Source organism: Cryptomeria japonica, chromosome 8 (assembly GCF_030272615.1).
Source record: "Cryptomeria japonica chromosome 8, Sugi_1.0, whole genome shotgun sequence".
Lineage (NCBI taxonomy): Eukaryota > Viridiplantae > Streptophyta > Pinopsida > Cupressales > Cupressaceae > Cryptomeria > Cryptomeria japonica.
Genome location: NC_081412.1, coordinates 534617795 through 534644234, shown reverse-complemented (window position 1 = coordinate 534644234; position 26440 = coordinate 534617795). Strand labels below are relative to the sequence as shown.

The 26440-nt window shown below is 36.1% G+C and overlaps 1 protein-coding gene across 1 annotated transcript; it reads left to right on the top strand.

Annotated features, from left to right (window-relative positions):
- Positions 1–9441: 9441 nt before the first annotated feature.
- LOC131027675 (pentatricopeptide repeat-containing protein At2g15630, mitochondrial) lies at positions 9442–10800 on the top strand. The gene has a single exon (XM_057957755.2). The coding sequence runs from the start codon at positions 9590–9592 to the stop codon at positions 10586–10588; it is 999 nt and encodes a 332-aa protein (XP_057813738.2). The 5' UTR covers positions 9442–9589; the 3' UTR covers positions 10589–10800.
- The last annotated feature ends 15640 nt before the right edge of the window (positions 10801–26440 follow it).

Below are 26440 nucleotides of genomic sequence, written 5' to 3'. Positions count from 1 at the left end.
GCTATTTCTATCATGTGTGATAATACTAGTACTATAAACATTTCAAAGAATCCAATTATGTATTCAAGAGCAAAACATATCTCAATCCATTATCATTTCTTAAGAGAGAAGGTTATAGAGAAAGAAGTCAAATCAAAATACATTTCTACAAAAGAACATGTAGCATAATTTTTTATTAAGGCATTGGTGAAGGATACTTTTGAGTATCTCAAGAAGAAGCTAGGGGTTGTTGCCCCCCTTTTTTTTTAACTAGATGCATTTTAGTGGTGCATCTTTCCAGGGGGAGATTCAACGCTTATTATTTATCTGCTAGATTGATGTTGTTGTTGCTCTCAAGGGGAGAAGTGGTGTGTATTGATCAATATGTTGTGCAGAGCCCTTTTTCGTTATTGTCAAAGGGCGAGAGAGTTGTTGTGAAATTGTAGAAGAGAGTTGTTGTGAGATTGTGAGAGAGAGTTCTTGTGAGATTTGCTAGATTTGTTCAAGTTATTAAAGTGTTATCATCACCGATAAATGGGGAGATTGATAGAAACATGAGCTTGTATGGCTGTCATTAATGTCAAACCTGGTTATCCGGATGGATGTTGGTTTCGATATTCTTTTGGTTGTTGCAGTTATGCTTTGTGTTGCAACTTGAGTTCAATACTTTTGGTGTTGGTTGTGGCATTTTATTTTGGATAGCTATCTTTGTTCTTTGACGAGGAGTTTGTCTGTCAGAATGGTCTGAGAAGCTCTTGGTGCCCTCTAAATATGATGTAGATGGGGTTGTGGTTAAGTGGATATTGTTTCAGGCATGTGTAGTATTCTTAGTATGTTTTTTAGATGGTTTCTTTGTTCCGTAAGAGAGTTTTGTTGATTTGTGTTCAGGGTATTCAGTTATGTTGTGACTTGATATGTCTAATTAAGTTATCTTAATTGGATCATGTTCTTTTAGTTCAGATATGAGTTGGAATCTATATTGAGATTGTTTTGGGTCTCACCTTGGCATGTGGAGATCCACATGGAGTATTTTGCATTAGAAGATGTTTTGTGGTTGATTGATTGCTATATCTACATGTTCCATTTGGTAACAACTTTGGAGAATGTATTAACATGTGTGGACCATTGGATTAATCTTGGAAGGATGTATTGTAATATGTTTTAGTTTCCTCTTTCTTCTAGAGTACACCATTTTGAGTATTTTTGGTTCGGGTGGCTTATTTTGTGTAATATGGTTTATTCTGTTTTGGCCAAACTTCAATTAGGCTTTCAATAATTTATCTCATATTTAAGGAGCGTGTGAATGTGGAAAAGTTAATTGTATGTGAATTTTATGTGAATTATATGTAAGCAGATTCGAGATTGTGAAAGTGCGAAAGTCAGATTCAGTAGAGCTTTGAAGGTGGTATACTCAGTGAGACAGTGTGTTGTGACAATGGAAGTTATTAAAGATGTTTCCCATGATGTTAGTCGCTTGATCCAGTTGTTCAAGGATAATCTCATGTTTAAGAGAATCCTTTTTATTACAATTCAACTATTTCCTCCATCGTTGATTGATAGTGAGTCCTTTGGCAATAATGTGCATCTTGCCCTGAATCAGCGAGGCTCGATTGTACAAGTCCTTATATCTTTCCCTATGGAAGTGTGCCTTAGAATTGAAAGTCTTCCAAGTGTTGTTTCTCCTTGGTAGTTAGCCTAAAACTTTGTAACCATTCTTGTTTATATTGTGAGTTAGATTCTCACCGTGGTTTTTCCCTATTTGGGTTTTCCACATAAATTTGGTGTTCACGTGTTGACGATTAATGCTTATGTGTTGATGGATGTTGTGTTGTTATTAAGTAAGTTGGTGTTGTTTATAATTAATCTATTTTGAAGTTCTGGATTGATTCACCCCCCCTGTCAACCCTATCGTGTGTTCAACATATATTAATGGAATGTAAAGGAAACCTTGGAATTTAATTATTATATGTAGTATGAAGCACTTTATAAGCTGATAATGTAGTAGACATTGTGGTTTCCCTTGGTGGATATGTTGAAGTGAATGGTTGATGATATGAATGGGATAGTGAAAATTGTAAAATTTGTTGTGGATATAGTGTGGGTGGAATGAAGTAAGATGGATATGGAAGAGAAGGTATTATATGATATGGGTATTGTGGTTGTTATGGTATTCACTTTGCCATTCTTGGAAGTATGGGGATTTTTTCATTTTACCATAACTACTAGATGGAGAAGCATTTTCTGAAAAAAATATTAGCTTCCTAATCCAATAGAATTACAAGACATGTTAAAATCATCAAGCATGCTTGGATCTTCCTAATTTTATGTGTGAAGTTGCCCTTGGGTTACAAAGAAGAATTATTCACTTCCATCTTTGTTTTTTTTAGGCTCACTTATAGTGTGTATCTCATTTACCACATGTCATCTTGAACAATTTGACACGTGCACTTATCTTCTTCCTTGCAACTATTAAAACAACAAATGGTCAAATCGTCATCTATGTGTAGCACGTGGAAATGGGGTTCATTACTCTAAACATGCAAACTAGGAATTAAACCCATTCACGTAAACATACATTGGGAAAATAATCAATAGGCCCAACTACAAACCCTCGAGAGAGTTGGGCACAATAATTGATTAAAGATGTAAATTTGACAATACACAACTAATAAGCTACAAAATAGATATGTAAACTCTAAGAACAAATTTGGAAATAGAAATAATAAAGAAACTCATGTTTGCAATTTGAGCCTAAAAGTGTTGGACTATGTGGTTAGGTGCCACTATCTTAGAGATGTCTAATGCGGGATGTCGCACAATTATCTCCCTGAAATTTCATCAGAAAAGTGTTAGATGCTTAAAATAGTTGCTAGTGGGATTTATGCTTCTTCAAAGTCTCGATCTCTTTGTCTCATTTTGCACTTCCTAAATCTATAATTATTCTCCATCATATTTGAATCTTACACATAGAAAAGAGAGAGAAATGGTGTTGGGTTGTATGGGGGTTTACCTAGATCAAACCTTGAGTTGGAATTAACCCTATAACAATGATTTACAGAAAAAGAGAGCTTACCCTTGTAGGGTAAGGTTGAAAACCTCAAGGAAATGCAAACTTCAAATGTTATACCTTTGCTATGTATCTCCTTGCCCTGAAGTCTCATGAAAGGTTAATGTTACTAGGTGGAATATCATGTATTCCTTCACACAAACTTTATCATGGATGCCATCTTGAATGCTTAAAACTATGAATACTTGACCTCTCCTTCACTACCCTAAGAATGCTACATTACTTTCTCAATTGAATTTATTGATGTGAATTAAAAATCGCTTGATGAGAGATGTTTCAAATGAGGGGGTAAGAATTTATTTTATACTCAACCTCATGAAGAATGTTGAAATTTTTGAAGAAGGCTGACATCAGGAGCACTTTCCCATTCAACATTTTCTAATCTTTAAAGGGTTTAAACTTGGGCCCTTTTTGGCTAGACTATGTTGGAGTAATAAGGTTCTTTACTCAATTAATTAAATCATATCGATTTATTAATTAAGTCACCTTTTACTTTATTTTCACTTAAGCTAAATTTAGGAAGCTAAACTTAGGCACATTAATAATTAATAAATTATTAATTATTAATTATTTTTTAGGGTTTTTATATTTAGGTTTTGATCTCCTTTTATAAGGATTGACCCCTTTGTAATCCTTAACACTGATTATTATTATTGCATAATTTTTCTATAGGGTTTCAAAGCAACTTTTATGTTTTGTGTGAATCTTTCATTGTTGTGACAGATTATTTGCATACAAGTGTTCACTAGGTTATGTGAGGTTGTATTTCACAACTTTAACATGGTATCAAAGCTTTAGACCTGAGGCTTTTCTATTCGTTTGATTGAGAGATTCTACCTATAGTAGGTTTTTTGTGCAATTTGGGTTGATTTGGACTTCACCATTGAATCCAACACATGCGAAATAGTCAACATTGACCTCTTGTTTGTCAATTTTTGATTCATGGGGCCAGATCTGTGAGGGTTTGAAGATCCAACTTTTTTTCTAATCTAGGGGGCACCTGACATTTTGGAGTAATTTGGACAAAAAAGACCTCATGGTTGGATTCAGGAGGTCGATTCCATAAATTTTGATATAAAATTTGTCTATTTTCGGTGATGGGAGCATCAGGGGCAAAATTCTTCTTTGTCTCTACCGTACAATTGTACCGCCGCCTGCATGCACTTTGAAAAAAAATTCGAGTTTTTTTGTTTTTTGTTTTTCTAAACAAAAAAATTAAATTGTTCAAAAAAAACAACAATAAAAAAAAATATGTAAATTTTTTTTTTTTTAAATAAAGCAAAATGGGGGGAACTACGTAGGGTATTGACAATACTTGCGCGCGCTGTCAGCCTTGCGACAGGGTACTGTGGGGCACCCTCGCCATTTTTTGGCGGTTCTTGCCGCCCCCCTGCACCAAAGTTTTTCCGGTAGCCGCCAACTTTTGTCGGCCCTAGCCCACCAACTTTTGTAGGCACCCGTTCGATTTTCCGGCAACCAGATTTTTTTTCGACCTGTGACTAGTTTTCCGACACTTTTTTTCCAACAGACAGTTTTTTTTTTTGGCAGGGAGAATTTTTTTTGGTTAGTGAAGAAATATTCTCGGCATATTTTGCAGACATCAGCATGACATCATGCTGACATCAGCGGTACAAATGTCTTGCATGGCCCCTGTGACCCTCTTTGTGCCCTTGAAAAGGTTTTTTTTTTTCTTTTTGCCATGACTTGGACATACAATATCATTTTTTAGCAAACGAGATATTGATGGACAACTTTCCAAATATGTGGCTCTCATAACTTGTTTTTATTGTTGGTACATTCTACAACCATTTGAAGTCAGAGGTGCTATTTTTAGTCCCGAGCTCATAACTTTTCACCAGTTTCTCTATTTTTCGCGATTCCAACGGTGTTGGGATCACGTTTCAGAGCTCTTCACAACCATCCATGTACTTTTTTTAGATTTTACTCCAGGTACATTTTATTCAGTATTTTGTATTTTCACACTCTAGTGAATTACTTGGACATATGAGCTCGTGGAAACTTCTCGTTTTCATGTGATGACTCATTTTTTGGCTATTCTTCATGTATTTCCAGTCTTGTCTTTTTTTTGACATTCCAAGATTTCATTGTAAGCACTTATTATTTTGTAAACGCATTGAGATAAAGTGCCTCTGCATTGCACATGTATTATGGGATCTTGCACATCATTTTTGTGCCTTATTGTACTTGCACTATGATATAAAGTGCCATGGGGGTTTGATGTTTGCCTTTGTTTTGCTTTCATACCTTTCTCATGCGCGTGTGCCTTGGTTTGCACACCCTTTGTATTTGCTTATACTTTCATGTTTGCAAGGTCAGATGTTCTTGGTTCTTCTTCATGAACTACATTATGGCTTTTAGATTCAGTGTACCAATCATACCTTTCCCTTGTTAGTGTTATGGGGGGGGGGTTTCTATTGTTGGTGTTAATGCTTCCTTGGTTTCGCATTATAGTGAGCTATGTATTCAGTATTTGTTCCTATGTACTAGGCAGATGCAGCGGCTGGTTACCCATGCGTTTTGGTGAGATATAGCACTTACCATATGGACACTCTTGCATTCCTATTTCTAGAGGCGACCTTCCATTTTTCACTCGATTAGTTCTTTAGACTATTGGCACCTTTATTTTCAACTAGCACTTTTCTCTTGCATGGTTGAGTAGTGTCGTTGGGGTCACTCATGCAGATTCATGTGCCATCTGTATCTTCTACTACTAGATGCTTTGCCTTTGTTTGCCATTCGATTATTCAAGTAGTGTTGTTGGGGCCACTCATGCAGATTGTTGTCTACTCGATCCTGATCATCTTTTGTTTTAGAGGTAGTCATTCTACGACAGTGTTTGCAACTTCTTCATGCTTCAATGTTTCTTCATGCTCGTCATTTGTTCCTATCTTTTGGAACATTCTTGTTTGGAGGCTTCTTAGTCCTTCATTTTTTATTTCTCTTCTTGGAGAGAAGTTTTGTTCCCACTGGGTTTTCTCTTTTTCTCCACTTTACAAAGATTTCATTGTACTTGGGTATCTCATTAGGCCTTGTTGTCAGGACCCATTTTTGCTTTCATGCATCTAGTCCTTAGTTTTTTTAGCTTATCCCTAACTTCATCTCAAGGGGGGGGTGTTGGAGTAATAAGGTTCTTTACTTAATTAATTAAATCATATCGATTTATTAATTAAGTCACCTTTTACTTTATTTTCACTTAAGCTAAATTTAGGAAGCTGAACTTAGGCACATTGATAATTAATTCATTTTTAATTATTAATTGCTTTTTAGGGTTTTTATATTTAGGTTTTGATCTCCTTTTATAAGGATTTATCCCTTTGTAATCCTTAACACTGATTATTATTATTGCATAATTTTGCTTTAGGGTTTCAAAGCAACTTTTGTGTTTTGTGTGAATCTTCCATTATTGTGACAAGTTATTTGCATACAGGTGTTCACTGAGTTCTGTGAGGTTGTATTTCACAACTTTAACAAATTATGGTCTTACGTACCCTAGTCTAGGGGGACTAAGACACTAGGTGCCCTAGTCCAGGAGGAGTAGTGTGCTAGGTGCCCTAGCCGAGGAAGATAGTCCAGTCCTCCTAGACTGGGATCTAGGTTAGAGAGCCAAAATCAATGCAAATAACTTATATTTGACATTGGTGTGAGTAGAATTAGTCAATATTAGGGGCAAGGAGGGAGAAACACCAAAGTGAGCCCCAAATGAGTATAAATTTAATGAGGATATAATTTATGACACTACATTTAGCCCCTATTTTAGCAGGAGTATGACCTCACTCTCATACTCTTGGTAGAGTACATGATAACATCAAAAGACTTTCACCAAAACATTAAAGAGATAAGAAAACACCAAGCCCCCAAGGACTTAGGATCTCATTGGTCTAAAAAACATCAAGATAAATGGAGCAATATGATCAATAAATGAAGAATGCAAGAATGAAGAAGTGATATGGCTTTTGGGTCTTTTAAAGAGTTGCCCACTATGAGCCGTATGAGAAGAGAGAAAGAGAAGATACATGACTTCTTGGTCTAGTAAGGGTGGGTTGCTTACGATGAGTCATGTTACCAAAACGAGAGTGAAACTAGTCTAACAAGGTGTGTTATACTAGTTGACTCTAGAGTTACAAAGCAAATCTTTAGTTTGTTAGATAATATAACAGAAATCGTTTGCAAAATGTGTGTTGCAATGTGAATCAAACACAAAGATTACAAAGCAAAGCCTCAACTTGCAAATTAATCCAAAAAAAATTGACTGCAAAATGGGTGTTGTGGTGGGCAAATTAATTTACGTTGTTCTTTTTAATTTTATGGCTTGTGCACTTTCATGTTTGAATGATTAAGTCTATTGGGAATTTCTATTTCATATCTCTAGTTTTGTATGATGCTCTCCTCCATTCTATACTAGCCTTAATGGGATTTTTTTGGGTAACCTACTCCTCTTCCCTTCTAGTTTCTTGGTTCTCGTGTTATCTTTCTTCTCTCTTGCTAACAATGTTGGTCTGTTGATTACTAGTTTATCTCTTCTTATGATGTCCACTTTCTTCATCCAAATGATGGATCATGGAGTGTGATCTAACACATTGATGGAAATAAAATTACGTAGTCAAATCCAAAAACATTTAAGCTAGTTTACACATCACCAAGCTATGATTGGTTCAATTTGAGCTTGCAATTTTGTTAGATTGACAATGGAGAGCTTTAAATACATATTTTAGATTCCATATTTTATTCATGATTTTAATAACACATTAAAAGATATTGAGAAGATAGCTTGGGTGAAAATAGTGTTGATTGAAGGTAGAGATGCACAAAGGTTTGTTTGCAACCACCATAAATTATTTTTGGTAAGGAAAATTTCAAACTACAATATAATAAATATTCTAACTATTTCATATTGTTAGAGATGATGTTGAAAGTGTAGGAGGCTCTATAATATATAGTGAATTGTGATGAAATGTAAGAGTAGGTTGGAGCCAACTAATCATAAATAATGATAAACCCACATTTTATTTATACATATAGACACGTGTACTTAAACTATATATTAGTCAACATCCACAATCTCTAGTTATTCAAAGACCTAATAAGTATTGAAATCGAACAAATAAAATCTAAGGGTGAATTGAATGTACAATAGTATCTTTCTTATTACATGGAATCATCTATATTAGGGGATATAACTACATGCTTGATTTAATTTGGCTCATTTTATGCCAACTAATAAAAAACTATAATAAATCAATAACTATAATATCATGTCTTCAAGAACTACTTATAACTACTAATTGAAGTCACCTTGAGATTATTACAATAATAGTCAAATCCCTCAAAATTAAATGTGAAGTAGAAAGCTTGATCAATTCTTGCTTAAATGTGTCTATTCTCTTCTCACAGTTGGTTCATCCCTCTATAAATACCTCAACTCGCAATGGAAGTGCACATTCACTCAAGAAAAATGAAAATCACTTAGTGCAACACTTTGGAAATATAACATAGATGCTATATCTTAGTCGAGGACTTGAAAACTCCTCCTTCAAAAGCTTCCTATAGGAGATCGCATTCGCTATGTTGACATGGTTTCTTTCAAATGCATTGTTTGTCACAAAATGAAATCAAAAAGTATATATTTCGGGACTATAAAATTAGAAAGTCCATTTGGTTATTTGTGGATAATGGCATACCCATTATTTCAATACAAAAACTTCACATAAGCAAAAACTTGTAAGACTACCAAGTTTTCAATAAGATGCTAGTTGAATCATCTAAATAGACAATTAATAATAATTTATGGAAGAACGTAAACTCTTGCTCTTATTTGGAAGTTGATCTTTATAAACTTTTAACACTAGTCTCCAAATCTATATCTTCTCTTCACTTGTAGGATTTTTCTAAAAGTGAGTGTCAACCTTACCCAACAAATGGAGATGATTTGGAAGGAAATTGAAAAATTTAAAGCTAATCGAACCCACCTATCCTAGTAGTTTAAAAAGATCAATTTTGATACTATACAATTATCCTTAACAAATAACAATTTTTTATTAAAAACAAACTAAACCAAACGAATTTGTGATATCCATTGCTAATAAAATATCTTTTCACTAGTTTTATATTAATTGTTCTAGTTATTCAATTATAGTATTACCTTCACTATACTTTATCAATAGACTATTATTTTCTATTAAAATATATTTAAACTTAAACATTAATTTTTTTTTATTTCCTCTCAAATTGTCAATGAACATAAAATACCATGCAAAACACCTTCCCATTAAACATATTCACACTTGCATTTCACAAATAACCTAATGAGAAGGTTAAAAATATTGTTGAGCGGCAACAATAATGAGAGCTACCTAATATTTAATAGTATTTATCACTACAACCAAGGAGAAGGCGTTCAACAACTCTAGACTTCGTAATTAACGATGCCCACAAGAAAAGTTTATACAGAACCCTAGCTTACCAGATGCAATTCAGGCGGAAAATTAAAACGAGTGAGTAAAACGCGCATTCTTCTCTGTTTCAATGGCTGCTCTCTCTGTGTCAGCGAGTCTGCTGAAATGCTCAGTTGCACATAAGAACAATAACATCAGGTCGATGCCCATTAAAGTAGGGCAAGCGAAAAAGCCCTCATTGCAATTGCAGAGAAGAAGCTTTAAAGTACATGCTGTTGTCAAGGAGAGAGAATCGGACAAGGAATATCAAATCGGTAGATCTCTTTCCGAGGGCATAGACAAAGAATTGTTGAGCAAATTTAGGGCGGATGAATTTGCAGAAAAGGCGTCCTCAGAGTACAACTCTGCCATTGAGATTTTGAGCTTGGCCGGATTCACGGATGAGGCCATTGAACTGAAGCAATGTATGGAAATGAAGAGAATTCCCCTCACTACAGACACATATGTTCCTCTGATAATTGGCCTATGTTTAAAGAAGAAAACAAAGGAAGCCATGGCTCTGCTCGTGGAGACCAAAGGTAAGCCAGGCTGCGAGCCCAATGAATTTGCATATGGCGCCATAATTGAAAGGATGTACCAGGATAAAATGAATGATGGCGCTCTTTTGCTTGTGCGGGACATGATTAGTCGTGGCTTGGTGCCTCTGGAGGTTACTGTTGCTGGCCTCATTAATGCAATGTGCAAGCACAAGTATTTTTCAATGGCTACTGAACTTGTTCATCAGATCTTGCAGCCTAATATCGTTTACTACAATTGTCTCATTGAGGCTCTGGGAAAGTATGAGGAGGCTGGCCTTGCCAAGAATACATTGACCCTTATGGAGAAAAGAGGGGTGGATGCTGATTATGAAAGTTATTACAGTGTGATAACGAGCTGTGCTTCCAAGGGCTTGGTTGATGATGCTACACGGGTTGTTCTAGAGATGACAGCAAAGGGATTTGGTGAAGTTCCCGAGATTGAACCTGAAGAAATTGAGGAATTAGAGGCGGAGATAAAGAAAAAAGGCTTTGAATCTGACAGAATTGAGGAATTAAAGAAGGAAATGAAGAAAAAAGGCATGAAGTTTTAGATTATTGTATCAGAAAGAGTTTTAAGACTTGAATTTTGAATTCCTTGAATGCGTAATTTGAACAATTTACTGCAGGTACTTTGTTTTATGTTAAAGTAATAGCTGTCCTATAAAAGTTAGGTAAATGTCGAGAAAAAACTACAGCTCCATGTTAGATCACAAGTTTGAATTAAGCGAGACTATAACATTCAACGGTGTTTTTGTTAATGTTATTTATTTGTCTGTCTCATGCTATATATATTATCCTTCGTGTGATACACAAGAAATGACTGGATATAGCCATGTACTTTGGAATGAGGAAGTTTTATACAATTTAAATGATCCTTTCAGCACAATTATCTGGCTTCTGAGTGTAGGAAAAAGAAGTTTCGTAGGTCCCAATGGATACCAAGTAGCAACCTGTCATTTTTTATTTTTTATTTGTTTGTTTGTTGGGAGGATAAATATCGCAATTTTTTTGACAGCCTGTTGGTGTTGGGTTCTTCAAATGCATGGATAATCAACCTCCTCCAGATTAGTTGTAATGCTCCTTATAGGAGAGATCCTGGTCTAGGTCCTGCACACAATATTAGTAACCGTAAATTGACAGTAAATGATCCATGATAACATAAATCTTACTAATCATTAGTAACCATCATGACATCCATAAACATCATTCAAATTGAATTCCAAATAAGCCATAGCTATTTCAAGTAGATGCTTATAATAGTCTAATTAGGAATTTGTTGAAATGTTTGCAAACTGTAGTCTCAAGGTTGGTAACCATTGTACTGCGAGAGCATGGAAGGTGGGCTGCCCTTCCACCCCTCATCTCACCTTGGAGGCTGCCTGTCCTCCTTGTTCGGGCCCAAGAGCATGGAAGTCGGTCTTCCATTCCATCTCATTGCCCGCAGGCATGGAAGGCTGGCTGCCCATTCCATCCCGGGGTGGCATACTTGATGGGATCTCAAGCCCATGGGTACTCTAAGCTCTCTGGCCCTCGAGCCTAACATTCATCTCGGGTGGCATACTTGGGTCTTGTGTAACTTAGAAGGCTGGCTGTCCTTCCTATTTGCAATCCGTTTCTCTACATTCAGAATGGACTATCATATGAATCCTTCCATGTCTATAATTAAAAGAAGCATTTGGATTACTTACTAATATCAATAATTTCTGCCCGTATTTTTAATGCATGAACGCATATGCATACATCCATAATTCTCCTTATTTATCAGATTTTCTCTTAATAGAATTGTTGCTAGATCAGTTGCAGTTCTGATTTTAATTCTTTTTCTGCTTATTCCTTGATCATCTGATTTCACTTGTGATTGATGGATTGTTGTTGAAATGATTGATATTTGTATGAATGATCAATTGATTGAATGAGTTCCTTTGCTTGTATGATTTGGGTTATTGGTGAGTGACGGTTAAGTGATTGTTGATTAGATGATTGGTGTAATGCCCCCTATTTGTGAAAGCCCTAATTTAGTCTTAAATTTCAATTCCCAAATGGGCAAGAGCAGGGTTAGAGATATCTTTCACCTGGTTGAGGCCTTGCAAATCAGGTTAGGAAACCAATTACAAAAATCACTGATAAAGAAGATCTTTTTAGTTAGAAATCATTGAAGCATATAGCAGAAATATCAACTTAATCATAAGATATCTCAAATATGTTTGAGGAAGCTTAATCATAGGAGAGCTAGGATAAGGTGACTTGATAGGGTGTCCTAGAGATCCTCTACCTTAGGCCCAAGAGTGGATATACCATCCCTCTTGGCTTCATGTGTCCTGTGCCATCCATATGAGGTGGTGTACCTAGTGAGGTGTCCTATAACTGCTCTCCCTTCATTTTGCCATCCATAACTCACTTCCTATGATTGGACCTTTTGGTGTATTTATTCACCATGATTGTAGGGATGAGGTGTATTCACAATAGGGTGCCTCAGAAGGCCATCTCTTCTAAGCCCAAAGGCAGTACCCCTCATACATCCTTGGGCTCATGGGATCATTCAGGCACCACCATGAGGCGGTGTACTTAGAAGAGTACCCCATCACCATTCCCCTCCTTGTAATATAATATTCAGAAAGAATATATATATATATATATATAGAGAGAGAGAGAGAGAGAGAGAGAGAGAGAGAGAGAGAGAGAGAGAGAGAGAGAGAGAGAGAGAGTCCTATATTATGTCACAAATCCTATATTAAACAGTCATAAGCAATAACATAATATGAATCAGCAATGAACAGATTAGAAATAACATGCATTATGCTATACTAAATAATAATACAGCAATGTGTTATCAGTCAGTAGTATACAGATATTAATAGTATTTATTATGACATATATGGGGAACTCATGCCACAACCAAAGTATAGAATCAGACTTTTGTATGTTCAATCTCTTGTAATTGCCAAATGTGATCTTATTTGATGATGCTTCCTTGAATGCTGCTATGTCCCTCTTATACCCCTCTATCAGGTTTGTAGGGTGGTGACCTTTCTCCAGGGTTTTGACCGATGAGAGGGAAAGTGTCTACTTGTTACCCATTGCACCTCCTCAGCATCTAATCGCCTCCCTTAATCCATGTTTGTTAAGCTTAATTACTCCACTGGTTTAGGGAAGATCGCTGTTCATAGAGAAAAGGGAATGCAATCAAGGCAATCTCTCCTTGCTATGACCATGATATGCACTCAATATTAACTACGATTTTTTCCCAGTTGGCTATCACGATCTGCTGTTATTACCCAAGTTGATGTTAGGAATAAGAAATTGTGAAGTCTCACTATTGTGAGACAATTTCTTATTGGGCTTTATGCATCAGATCAGGGCCTAAGTGGATGAGAAAGCAAGAACCGATCCAGACTAAGTGGATGAAGAATGGGCGTCAAAGAAATTATAAGTGAGGATGAGAGATGGATGGAAAGAAATATAAGAGGAGTACCAGTTGTTTTACTTGGATTTTCGAAAGGAAATTCATGGGTAAAACCCTCACAAAGGCAAAATCGACATCATGATGAGACAAAGTGTGGACACAATTGAAAATTCCACGAGGTAGAGAAATCCACGAGTTGCCAAAATCCACAACCTCATGAAATCTACAACCTCGTGAAATCCACGATTTTGACGTGAGGTGAAGATGTTTGCCCATAGTTTGTTCAAATCCACGACTTGAAAGGCTCAATGCTCAAGACAGGTGAGAGGTGGAATGATCAATCTATCTATGACCTTCACAAATCCAGGAATTCAGTGACTTGATGCCTAAGAGGAGGTGATCATTCCTTCAAAAGGTTGGGTGAATGCATGATTTTGATGACTTAATACTTAGAATGGCTATGGCAAGGAGAGTTAACATTAAGTGAGCCTTGCAACAATTGTATCCGCCACTTATCGAATTTGATGGATTGAGGAGGTGAGATCAAATTTATCCATGAATCCACAAAATCCATAACCTCCTATCATCCACGCCCAAGCAAAATCCACGCCTAGGCTAAATCCTTGACTTGGATGGAGGTCTTGAGGGTGATGTTGAGTGAAAGTTGCACTAGTCAAATTTTATCCTTGAATCTTTAAATTTTGCAAAGTGTGTGCTTTTAATGATCAAGACAAGAAAGAACTGAAATGATCAACTTTATCCATGACTTGAGGTGAAGATCAACATTCTCCATGAGGTTGAAGAATCCACAACTTAAGGAATGAAAGATTAATTTTTGCCTTGGCTGATTCCATGATATGAAGGTGAAGGGTGCGACTTGTCTTTGGCCATGTGAAAGCCACAAAATGATAGAATCCACAACCTTGAAGGTGGAAGGAGAGATTTGTTCATGGAATGCTAAAATCCATGGCTTGAAAGAAGAGATCTATCCATGAGATGCTGAAATGTATGCCTAGCAAGAATCCACGACCTTAGGTTAGTAAGACGATACAACCTCTCATAAGTCGGCCCTCTTGAGAACTGAAACGTTTTTAATTTCAAATTTAAATTTGAAAAGGAAAGTGAGAAGTTGGCCTTCATTAGGAAAAGAGAAACCAAAGGTCATGACCCAAGTGCAAACGCCTATATAAGATTGATTGAGCATTTCTTTTGCTTATCAATTTAATTCAATCCCTTTGAGAACAGAAGGAATTCCTTCCAGAGCAGGGCAAGTGAATAACAGATCAGACAATAACCTGAGTGAATTTCATCAATTAAGGTCACCATTGGTAGCAATCAGCATCAAGAGAGTGAATTCCTCCATCAGCACAAGAGAAGTTGAATCAATCATCATTGTTGAAGAGTGAATTCCATCAGCAAGGGGAGTTTGGAGCAGATCTTCATCATCTCCCTTGGTGTGAACTGAAGGCAACCTCCAAGTGAATTCAGCCAGCCTCCCATCAACAAGTTGCAGACCCGAAGCAACACCATTTGCAGATCATTTGCGGGGTTGAGTTGTTTGCCTTGAGTTTGTTGTTAATAATCGCTTGAAGAATGTTTGTACCCCATCTCTCAACCACGATTTGTGCCTTTTTTTCCGTGTCGAACCTTTTAATTTAACACATTCATATTTCCAGGATATAATGGGAATAATAATTTTTTTAATAGTGATTTTAGAAGTAAATATGCAAAGAATTAGAGGTCTTCAAAAGAGAGATGGAAATATTTTGTTTTAAATCAATGAAATCATTAAATCTTGCATCATCCTAAATACAGGAGGATGTTGTTCTTGTAAGGCATTCTAGGGAAAGCTGCAGTGCAGCATAATAATCTGAAAATATGAAGCAGAAGAGCTTCTTCAACCGTTAGTTAGGTTATCTGGTGATAAATTGCACACACATCCTATACTAGTATGTTTAAATTTCAATCACAATTTTTAGTAATACACCAAATTTTCTTTGTTATTATAAATTTAATGCCTATATTTAACCGTCGTTTTTTCTTGATTTGCCTCTTCTTTAGTCCTCGTGTTCTCCTTAGAATCCTTGCTTACAATTATTCTCATATTAACTTAAATTGGGCTTAACATCTACCAATTTATCAAAAAATTGGCATACCTAAGATTGACAACTATTCATTTTGTTGGGGTGAACCTTAAACTATTTGTGAGCAGGTTGCAAGTGTGGGTTATATGTTATGAACACATGCATATAACTTGCATGACACTGCTGATATCTAACCATCGTCAGCTACCTAGCCTTTTTGATATGTAATTTCCAGTCACCAAATCTGATCTATTAAAGGCAAGCTCAAAATGCAGCCTGACCAGACATCTTTATTACCTTTGATTCCTCGTTACAAATCTAGTAGCCTTATTTCACCATATCTTTCAAAAAATAACGTGCATAGTTACATAGCAATATCTTGCAAAAAGGCAGATTCTCTCTGAGAAAAAAATTCGCACCAACAAAGTAGGGATTGAACTGAAAAACCTACATATTTAAGTAAAAGCTATATCTTGCTCAATATTTAAATAACTTTTAGAAATTAATTGAGAAAAATTAATTTTACATCTATTGATTTTATCAGATATGACTAGAAGAGCAGGGGAAACACATTTTGAACATTTACTTCAAGTCCAGACAAATCTTCTGCTAGATGGCAAGGAAATTTGAACCTAACAACCAAACAGACATGGATATTAGTGGTGTTAGCTTGAGCATAATTTTCTCAGGGAATTTTTAGCTTCTTGTTTGGGTGTTTGCTTTTGTGGAGCTCCATTAGGAAAATCCTCTCTGTATGTACAAGAGTAGGTGGGACATTTAGAGAAAAGATCATTCAATTGTTTTTATAGTGTTTGGTACTGAATTGAATTGTTTTCAAATGTCCTGCTTGGTCTTGGATATTTGGAAAACATTCAGATATGGGGGAAGGGATTTTTCCGTTTTCCTCCATTTACAAGAATCTAGCGTTTCTCTCACTTGTTCATATAATTTGAATACTGTGAGGTGCAATAGTTACTTTTTAGTTTTATTGTATCAATGTAAGTATTGCAATTTTAATGACAAAAGTGATGCACAAAATGGTAGTAATATAAAAGTTCTTGAAATTGCAAATAAGGTGCTCAATCTATAGTACTTTCATGAAAGGGGAACTAAATTTACAATTGCAATGAAAAGAAACATGTATGCTTACTTAGTTAACAAAGTACAATAAAATATTTTTAGGTTGTAGAAGTGATGTAGGTGTTGAGACTCAATCTGAGAACACAAAAAAATGCTAGCCTTATTTAGCCCATTGTATATAGCTGGTATAAGAAAGCTCCAAAAGTTTCTCCCCTAGTCAAATTTGTATAAGTGTATTCTTACTCATCCCCCAGGTTCCTATCATGTGTTGGAAGGTGTAACCAATAAAAATCCGTGTGATGGTGTTTAATTCAATTTTCAAGGACTGGGCAGAATTTTAGGATTTTTGACTTTCTTATCCTTGGATGATTTTTCTTTAACCCCACTGTTTGCTTTTTCCTTGCTGGAATCATGGACTTTCTCATCCCAACATCTCAGCATGTGTAATAACCCTTGCTGTAATTTTATGTCAGATTTACCACATTCTAATAACCCAACTTAGATTTACAATTTGCAACCAAACGGTGAAATCGGGTATGCCAAAAAGTGCACCAATAAACTTATAAACACTTAAAACCCTCATAAAAACATAAGAAGAAGATTCTGCAGAAATTTTGGCATTATAACAGCATGCAAAAATATGTTTATGACAGTCTACAAATCTGCCATGAAGCATTACAAATAGACTCCAAAAATGGAGCTCAAAGCTCCACAAATCCACTTTAAAATCTAAAATACTCTCCAACTCCTCACACTTTCCCACAATAGCAAGATGCATGAAAATAAATGTCTAACAACAGCCAAGAACAACAATATATGCTGTTATTACCAGCAATTCAAATCTGAAAATGAACTAAGAAACTACAACACACTAACTATTACAACCCCTGCCAAAACAATCCACATAAAGTCTCTTTGAAGCACAACTGCAACCCCAGAATGTGATTGCCACTGGAGACTTGTAAACACACTGCCTGCAAGCCTCTATCCCCCTAGTTTATCAGCCTGGAAGATCACTCCTTCAATGGTTTCTCAGCCCCTGAAGAAGAAGAAGAACAAAACCTTGTTGAAATGATAAGATAGAATGAATAAAATTGGAGCTAAAACAATACTTAAACCCCAGAATAATTTGAATTCAAACTTGGCGCTCAAATCCAACGACCACGAGAGAAATATGTTTGTTATTCAAATTTAGAACATTCACTTGCCATTTTCAACCACCTTTCAACATTCCATTCCAAAATCCATTTCTCTTTATTTGACAATTTCTATTTCCCTTCACAAACTAAACTTTCTATTTCCAAACTCATGCCCCCTTTTTGATTATTAGTAACAATTCAAATTAATTTCCATTTATTCAGATTTGAAGAATTCCTTCTGACAATTAGACTTTCCCAGTTTATTTGAAGATTGTGATTAACTATTTTAGATAACTGGGCTTACTATAAGTAGTAAGTTGTTAAATTTAGAAAGGGGACATGACAGCATGCATTTCTCTTGACTCCCAAACTTGGGCATTTTGCACTCTGTCGCATGTTTGGACCTATCCTTATCCCTCTTTGGGTGTGGATTCTATGGTATACCTAATCCTCAACTCCTGATGCTTCATTTCATAATTAATGATGTGTGAGACATGTTTCAGGCCGAAACACCATCCATAATATAGCCTATCGACTAAATATCTTCCAACAAAGGATATTTTTGTCCCCTTAAGTACCTTTTAAATAATTGTAAGGCAATATAAAATCAACTTTCAAATGTATGAAAATGAATGACACACAAAAGGAGTGGGAAGGTTATATCCTTAACCGGACCTGTGCAGTGCTTTATTCAATGTGAATGTGAAAATCTTCTATAATGTAAAAGACTCTTCCAGATACAATTACTAACAAACCAATCGAGTACACCATTATTACAAAATAGAATCACACTTGCCTCGCCAACAAAGCTAAAGACACTCTTATTGTAATGTTTCATTGTCCTCTAAATCGAATAAAATGGATCTTCCAACATTCTATACCATCACATAAGCCTATAAAATATTAGCTAATGAATCTTGTCATGCCTTGTCTTGCCAGCTATTTAATTTTTTGAATTTTCTTGATACTATATGATGCAAATTGATGGGTCATCTATGCAGACACTGGTGGGTGGATGACACGCTATTTAGCTAAGTTTAGTTGTAAATCGATTAGGTTAGGAAATATCTTTACTTTAAGAAAAATAACATTGGGCACTACATTTCAAAATTGATAAGCTTAACACTATGAATTTTGGTCATTGATAATTGTAAAGAGTTGTAGTCCATATCTCTTGAATCTCAAACCTTATGTCTCTAGAATACTTTGGTGCAGCTGGCACAACAAATGCATGGATAAGATTCAATCCAACTAAGATCAGAAGAAATCAACCTTTAATAAATTATTAGGACACTTTAATACATGTCAGAAAGTTGAAGCTAGAAAACAACAAAGAAATAATAAAGAAAGGAACATTGGCAAGAATGAAACAAGTGGAATGTTTGTAGTTGTTCCTTAAAAAGATGGAAAGCTTACCACATGAAATAATTGCATCCTTAAAACTAAGGAAGCTCTAATATTGCTGCCCACAAATAAACAAAGTGGAAATTACATATTGTAGAGTTCAACATTTAAGCTATATCAATTTGAGCCATTGTAACATGTTAAACACAATTACCCGACTTGTATAAACTTGCAAGCCTTAACCAACTATAGATCTACCCAAAGAATTTGCTTAGAGGGGAGCACTTGCTATGTTGAAGGTATTTCCAATACTTCAATTATACATATACTAGGATGAGAGATTAGCAATAAATTAAGAGAGACTTTAAGAGGTAGCTTGTGTTCTCTAGAAGATGTGAAGATATTAAAAAATCTCTTATCAAATATACTAATGCTTCCCATGATAAGCCATGGTGAAGAGAATGGTTGTTTGCACTTCATCCATGCTTGAGAGATAGCAAGAGATGGTGACTCAGGAAGACTTGTGCTAAAGAAATTGATGTTCACGGCGAGTTCAGATTGACAACAGCCATCATATCCCATAGTGCATTTGATAGGACTGTTAATGAAAGCAAAGACGTATATGAATTGCCAACAGAATTACAAAAAATGGTTACAGAGACTGAACGTTATGTCTTTATCGCAAGAAGCCAGTAATTACAACATCTCTTATCTCTCAAATTTTTGTAACTATTTAAGCTTATATGACACTGTTTCAAGTTCAGCACATTTTACGTATGCTTACATGATGTATAGATCTTATATTATGCATATATCATCCAACTTAGGCATCTCTGCACTCATCATAAGTCTCTATCTTTGGCTATGCAATGTTTGGTTGTGCTACCCCCTTTCGTTCAACATTGTGGTTCTGTATTTTGGCTGTCTATGCTATAGGAGAATTGAATGTACCTTGAAACCAAAGGATGCACAATAATGATAAGATACTGTCATTACTTTGCCTAAATCATAAAGAAATACACAAAATCCCCCCCAAAAAACAGTGCAACAAGCATAAAATTCTTCAAGTCTATAGTCTCAAATTAACTTAAAATGGATGATAGCTAGGTTTGGGATGGGCCACCAAATTTCAATTTTGCTGCAGAAATTAAGGAAAAATATTTTGGTTGCTTGCATTTTTCTTTCCATTAATCTCTATCTTGTTTTTGATCCATTATAACCCATATTAGCCAGTATTGTTATAGCAATTATTTCTTGAATTTTGGGAATTCTGCAAAAACAGTCAGTAAAATGTAACCTCCAACAGAAAAATTACAGGCAAAAACAATATTGGACTTTGTGCTCTTTCCAAGGTTTCTTGATTGTCTGATCTAATGCTTTCAATTAAGGAACCAGTCTATCAACTGAATAAACAGTCATATTATTGATTTGAGCCAGAAATTCTCCTTACAAGAGAATAATAGAAGATCACGCATACAACAAGATACCAAGATCATTGCCAAAGTTTCCAGATCTAAAAATCACACCAGACATTGTGTTTGGCTCCACATTTCTTTCACAAAAGGATACCACACATTCAACCTTCAGCATCCATGTCCAATCTTGTGCATTCACACACAGATTACATGATTGGAACCCCCCAAAAGGTGAACTATAAATAACACTTTTAAACCATAAGCCATAACCATGGTTAAAAATCTTGCAGCTATAAAGGTCATAACAATAGAAAACAATAACAGAGGCCATAAAAGTGAAAATAAAAAATTAAAAAAGCAAAAACTATGAGCAATTTGTTAACAAAAAAGGTGGGAAGTCTTGAATTTCACTTTAACAAAACATGCAGAACATGTATTTAGTGGAGTAATTGGACTACAAAGCATGTAGGATCTGCAAAAGTGCCATACAGTTTTGAACTTCTTTTGTTATCTGAAATGCAATTCTTTGTTTTGTTGTGGACACATACCTGAATGTGTTCTGTCGTAGAGTATGGGAAAAAAGCAGAGTTAGAACTGTGAAAAGGGCATCCGGATCTCCTTCCAAAGATCCTGAATCTAAAAAACCAAGAAGGTACAGTTCCCCCTCTGAAGGCAAAGGAAAACATAAATATAAAAACATAGTGAATCTGAGCACCCATGTCAGTTCAGTATTATGAAATAGAAACAGAGCAACCTATCATTGCTCTTCCTGGGATTATTGCCACCATATTCATTGTCATTCTCTTGGAGTTTGATAAGGGCTGCTTAAGCCCCATCCTTGCCCTTTGATATGAGCTCGTCATGAGTTCCGATCTCTAAAATGCTCCCCTGCTGAACTATTACCACCAGATCGGCCTTCTTGATGGTTGACAAATGATGTGTCACAACCATTACACAATCAGACTAGTAAATTAAAGGAAGATTTTTAAAAAGGATAGGCATTAGCAGTCCAGTGGTCATGGCAGCAGCCGCTGCAAGGGAATGAATTGGTTAAATCCTATAAATTTGTTTGATTGAAATACAATTTGGTTCCGATATCTGTATGAAAAGAAAATGAAAATTTTGTTTTCAAGTGCGCAGAAACTTAAAAACATGAAACTCAGTGAGATCATGACAAGTGACTTGCCTCAAGATTATGCACAAATTGTGCCCTACCATCAACGATGCCGATGAAAAAATGGGCAGAGTTTGCAGGAAATTTTAGAAACCCTACCACTTAGGAGACAAACCAAAACCCAAATCCTTTCAACTGTTTCACAGTAAATGAGAAGTGGATCTAAAATTATTGGAGTTTTAGGGCTAAGATTTCATGACCAAAATCCAATTTGATATGGAGATCTACATTAAATGCATGGCAAAATTTTGTTTTGAGGCACGGCGGAATGAATGTTTTAAGTGCTTGGGGATAATCATCAGTTCACCCTAAACCATGATTGCAAAATTGTTTACCATCAACCTGTTTTCAGGCATGAGATAGGTTTGGGGTAAATCCCCACACAATATAGCCTATCGGCTAACTAAAAGAATAGAAGCAACGCTTTGCGAAGGGATGTATCCCATGCCACATGAAGAGGTGTGACTACACCACAATTTAAGATATAAAATATGGAGATTGATTTATTCAAGGGGGCACCAAGGAAGAATTATTCAGATTATATAAATCAGAGTAGAAATTAAGGAATAAAAGATTTAAGTGAAGAAGTAATTCAGATCCTCAGTTTAGAGTAGCAAACCAGAAGATAAATTCAGAACAGTAGGACATAAATCAATTAACCATCAATCTATAATTCAATTCATCAATTCAAGGCAGAATTCCTGAAATACACTCAGGAATACATATAATTTCAGAAATTCATTCAATTATCCTCAAGAACTTTCAAATACTATTTAAGGGATTGATTGTTAATCTATCAAGATATATCAATCAACATTGATCAAGCAAATTCATCAAACAATCAGTTTGAATGAGAGGAAGAGCCTTGTAGAAGTTGGAAGGACATAATCCTCTAATGAACTGGGACTAGGAGTTGGAAGGTATGGGGACACTTTCATGCTCCAGGCAAGTCAATTCGCAAAGCATTCACAATTTGATTTATTTTGAGGATTGTGCTTTGATTTGTTGATCTGACTATTATCTTGAATTTCTGATATTTGACAAAGTTATTATCGTTTTGAAGTAAGAATTACTGTTTAAGGGTAAAAATCAGGAATATTCCAACAGGGGGACATTAGAGGCTCCACCTGTTATGCACCTTGCCTTGATTGGAAACATTATATTTAAAACTTATAAGATTCAGACAAAATTTAACGTATAAACCTCCACCTTTTTAAAACAAAGAAAATATAAAGAAAATAATGCATTGCAATCAAACACTTCTACCTCTACAACACAAGCTTTTAAATATAATAGCTCAAGGTGTCCCTGAAGCCTCAAGGTGGAGAAGATCGAGACTGCCCTCTCCTGATAACACCTCACTGGTGGCAAATACTTGAGCATTTGCAACTAAATGGCATGGTGTGGAAACAATTAATTTACTGCAGGCTCCATGCTCATCCCCACCAACATCTTAATCCAAAGATCAATACAAAGTGGTAGAAATGATAGGTAGCCTATTGAAGCTTGTTGAAAATAGTCTGACTAAAAATATTGTATGGAAAGGCGTACATGAATCTGCAACTTTCATGTTTTAAAAAGGCTGAATTTCTATACGAACCAATGGAAATGAATGCAAACACTATAAAACCCACACAAGATTCATAATCCACTAGTCTATGTGTTTTTTATGCACATGCAAACATAGAATAAAATACCAAGGTATCTTATCCTCTCTTGAACAAAGTCTCTCATAGGCTATGCTTCGCGATCAAATGGGACAACTCCAAGGTTACGAAATGTCAGGTCTTGACGTGTGGATAAGTTGAGTGGTTTGATGTGATAATGCTGGAATCACAATGGGACTTACGTTGTACATGAATGCTCAATCTTATCATGAATTAGGATAGGTATGCCGATAACTTAGGATTTGGCAATGAAGCTCCAGACTTAATATAACAAGACTTATTTAAAAAAAGGCAAAAAGAATAGGGTTCAGGAAATCTATTCTAAGCCTAGGAATGAAAGAAATTATGAACAAATTTAGTGGAATCAAACTAGGCAGGGTCTCACAAACAGGTATTGACACAAGCTTAGTGCAATCGTCTACGATATACTTAAGGATTTTCAGACTATTACCATCAAACGTTGACACCATCCAAGTTGATGCTTGTCAAGGGACGTGTAATAGTTGAAGTTAAGCTTACTCAAATTTCCAGTCGACCACACAAGGCGCACTTACCAGTGACAAGAGGTTAGTGGTATGGATTAAGGATTCCACACAAATATATTCAACAAATCTTTCACTCAATCTAACAAACATGGAAATAAATTCTAATCTAAAATTCTAATCTAACTTAGAGGAATTGAAAACCATGAATGCAAAGACAACATTTGAAAAGCAAAATCACCAACAATTGAACAATGATTTAGATTCAAATACCTATAGCATATACCAACTATTCTACAAAAACTCTCTTACAAATGAGAGACAAGGAGGTATATATAGAGTCTCTTACAAAATGGATGACCAAGATTGATTCAAGATCAACGGTCAAGATCATGCCAACAAAACCCTAGAATTGCCCTAATTAGGGTTTATATAAAAAATGATGCCACCAACATATGGTCCAATGAAAAGATACCTAGTCTTCAAATAGGGAATCTTCTGGAAGATTCCTTCCCGCATCTCTCTCTCTCCTAGCATGCTCCAAGAATCTAGCCAATACAAAATCTAACTCCATGGAAATGCTAGGCAAGGTATCTTGCTGCGAATCAATCACGTCCAGTGAATCCGAGCAAGCGTCCAAAGTGTTCTCCCAATCTGGCATGAGCTTCTGCGAACTATGAACATGAATCAACAAAGAGACCAAATCATCTATCTGACTCTTCTTCAAAGAGTCCAACTGACAAAAATACATAAGTTTCATCTTGTCTCTTAATAAGGCCAAGTGTAAACCACTAACATCACTAACATCGACACCCAATAATTCCTCAATTGAGGCAAGGATCTTCATCCGAATGTCTTGAATCAATCTTTCCATCTCCGTACAACTCAACTGGGCATTCTCATAAGTTGATCTCTTCACGACCAATGAACAATACCATCCATGGAAATCGTATTTGTCTCCACTGTGCACAATGTTCTCGTTGATGAAAGTGGACTTAGGAATCTTCTTCAAAGCTCTGAGGCGTGGAATAGTCTTCTCTTGAATAGGCCAGAATTCTTCCCAAACTCCCTCCAAATACTGGATTCTAAACATGAGCCTTGTTGTCCTATCATATGCCTGCACAAACTAAGTAAGGAAATCATCTGCCTGCTTTCTTGCACTCTCAATCCACTTTTCCACCTCCGAGAGTGTATCTCTCGCTGCCTCATAGTGTGAATGTAGTCCATGATCAACCGCAATAGGGGAAATAATGGTGGGATTCTCACGCCTTATCCTCGCAATATACTCTCTAAGTCTGATATTCTCTTCTTTGTACTTCTTCTTCTCTTCAATTTCTCTATTTAACCTTGCGTTGATCGCCTTAAGGTTATCACCAACTTCCTGAAACTCTTGCTCTCTTGATGTACGACCAAAGGCAACTGAAGTAATCTGGAAATCCATAGGAGTAGCAATGTCCACTGTCACACCTCCAATAGGGACAACAACCTGCGCAATCCGCATTCTTGTCTCATCTCTAGCTATGTGTGACAAAATCTCAGCTCTCTTGGGTTCTTTCTCCTTATTGCTCCTAGCTAGGTAATCATCAATGTTATTAATAGGCTGTACCTCTATCATTTTCTTACTCTTTTCCATACTTCTCATTAGCCAATTAGGAATAGCGGCCATCTCCATACCATCATCGAGACACATATATCGATCAAGTCCTCTCAATGCCGAGATAACATCATCATCATAATCATCATCAAGATTACTCTTGGTCAAATCATATATCTCATTTCCCAAACTAACCTCCAAAAGGACAGTAGGGGATCCTGGCTGATCATCATTCTCATTTGGTGGAGTAGATGTCCTTGTGGCATGTAACTCCTGAATATTCTCTGGTAGTATCACTGTGTTGGAACATTGTCGGGTTTCCTTATTCTGTTCTACTATTTCAATTTCCTTAATTGATGAGACACTGAGAGGTGGTGAAGGAATGATAGGTGGAGGAATGATAGTCTTTTGTTTCTTCTTCTTGACCTCCTCAATCTTCTTCCCTCTAGCCTTGACTCCTCCTGGCATGTTTTTCCTTCTCTTGGGAGCTTGACTCTCTTCATCTGCATAAATCCTGACATCAATAATAGTCCTCTGATCATCTTCGGATGTAGACTCTTCCGGCTTCATCTTTTCATAAGTGAAGGAAACACCCATATCAACTAACTTATTCATCTGAATATCTACCCATGTACGGGAGAAACTCAAGACCTCTCTCATCAATACATTGAGATCAATCTCTTCTGATTTTGACCAATTAGGCATTAAGATTGCCTTCTTCATTTCATTCTCATATTGTGGATGCATATGATCCCTGTCATCTAACACCTAATCAGGAATGATGAAAAGTCCACACTTCCTCATGAAATCCACTGACATTTTAGACCACATTCGTCTCTTCACTGCCTGCTCGTCCACCAGGTTGGCCCAATAGTCTTCCATGTCTACCTTGTGGATGAACTTCTCTCCCCTGACCCTTCCAACTTTCTTATCTGGACCAAATCTTTCTCTTTTCTTGAAGGTTGCAAATCGATAGAATGCAAGCTCCTCACTCGTAGTGCTGGCGGCTAAGGCAGACTGG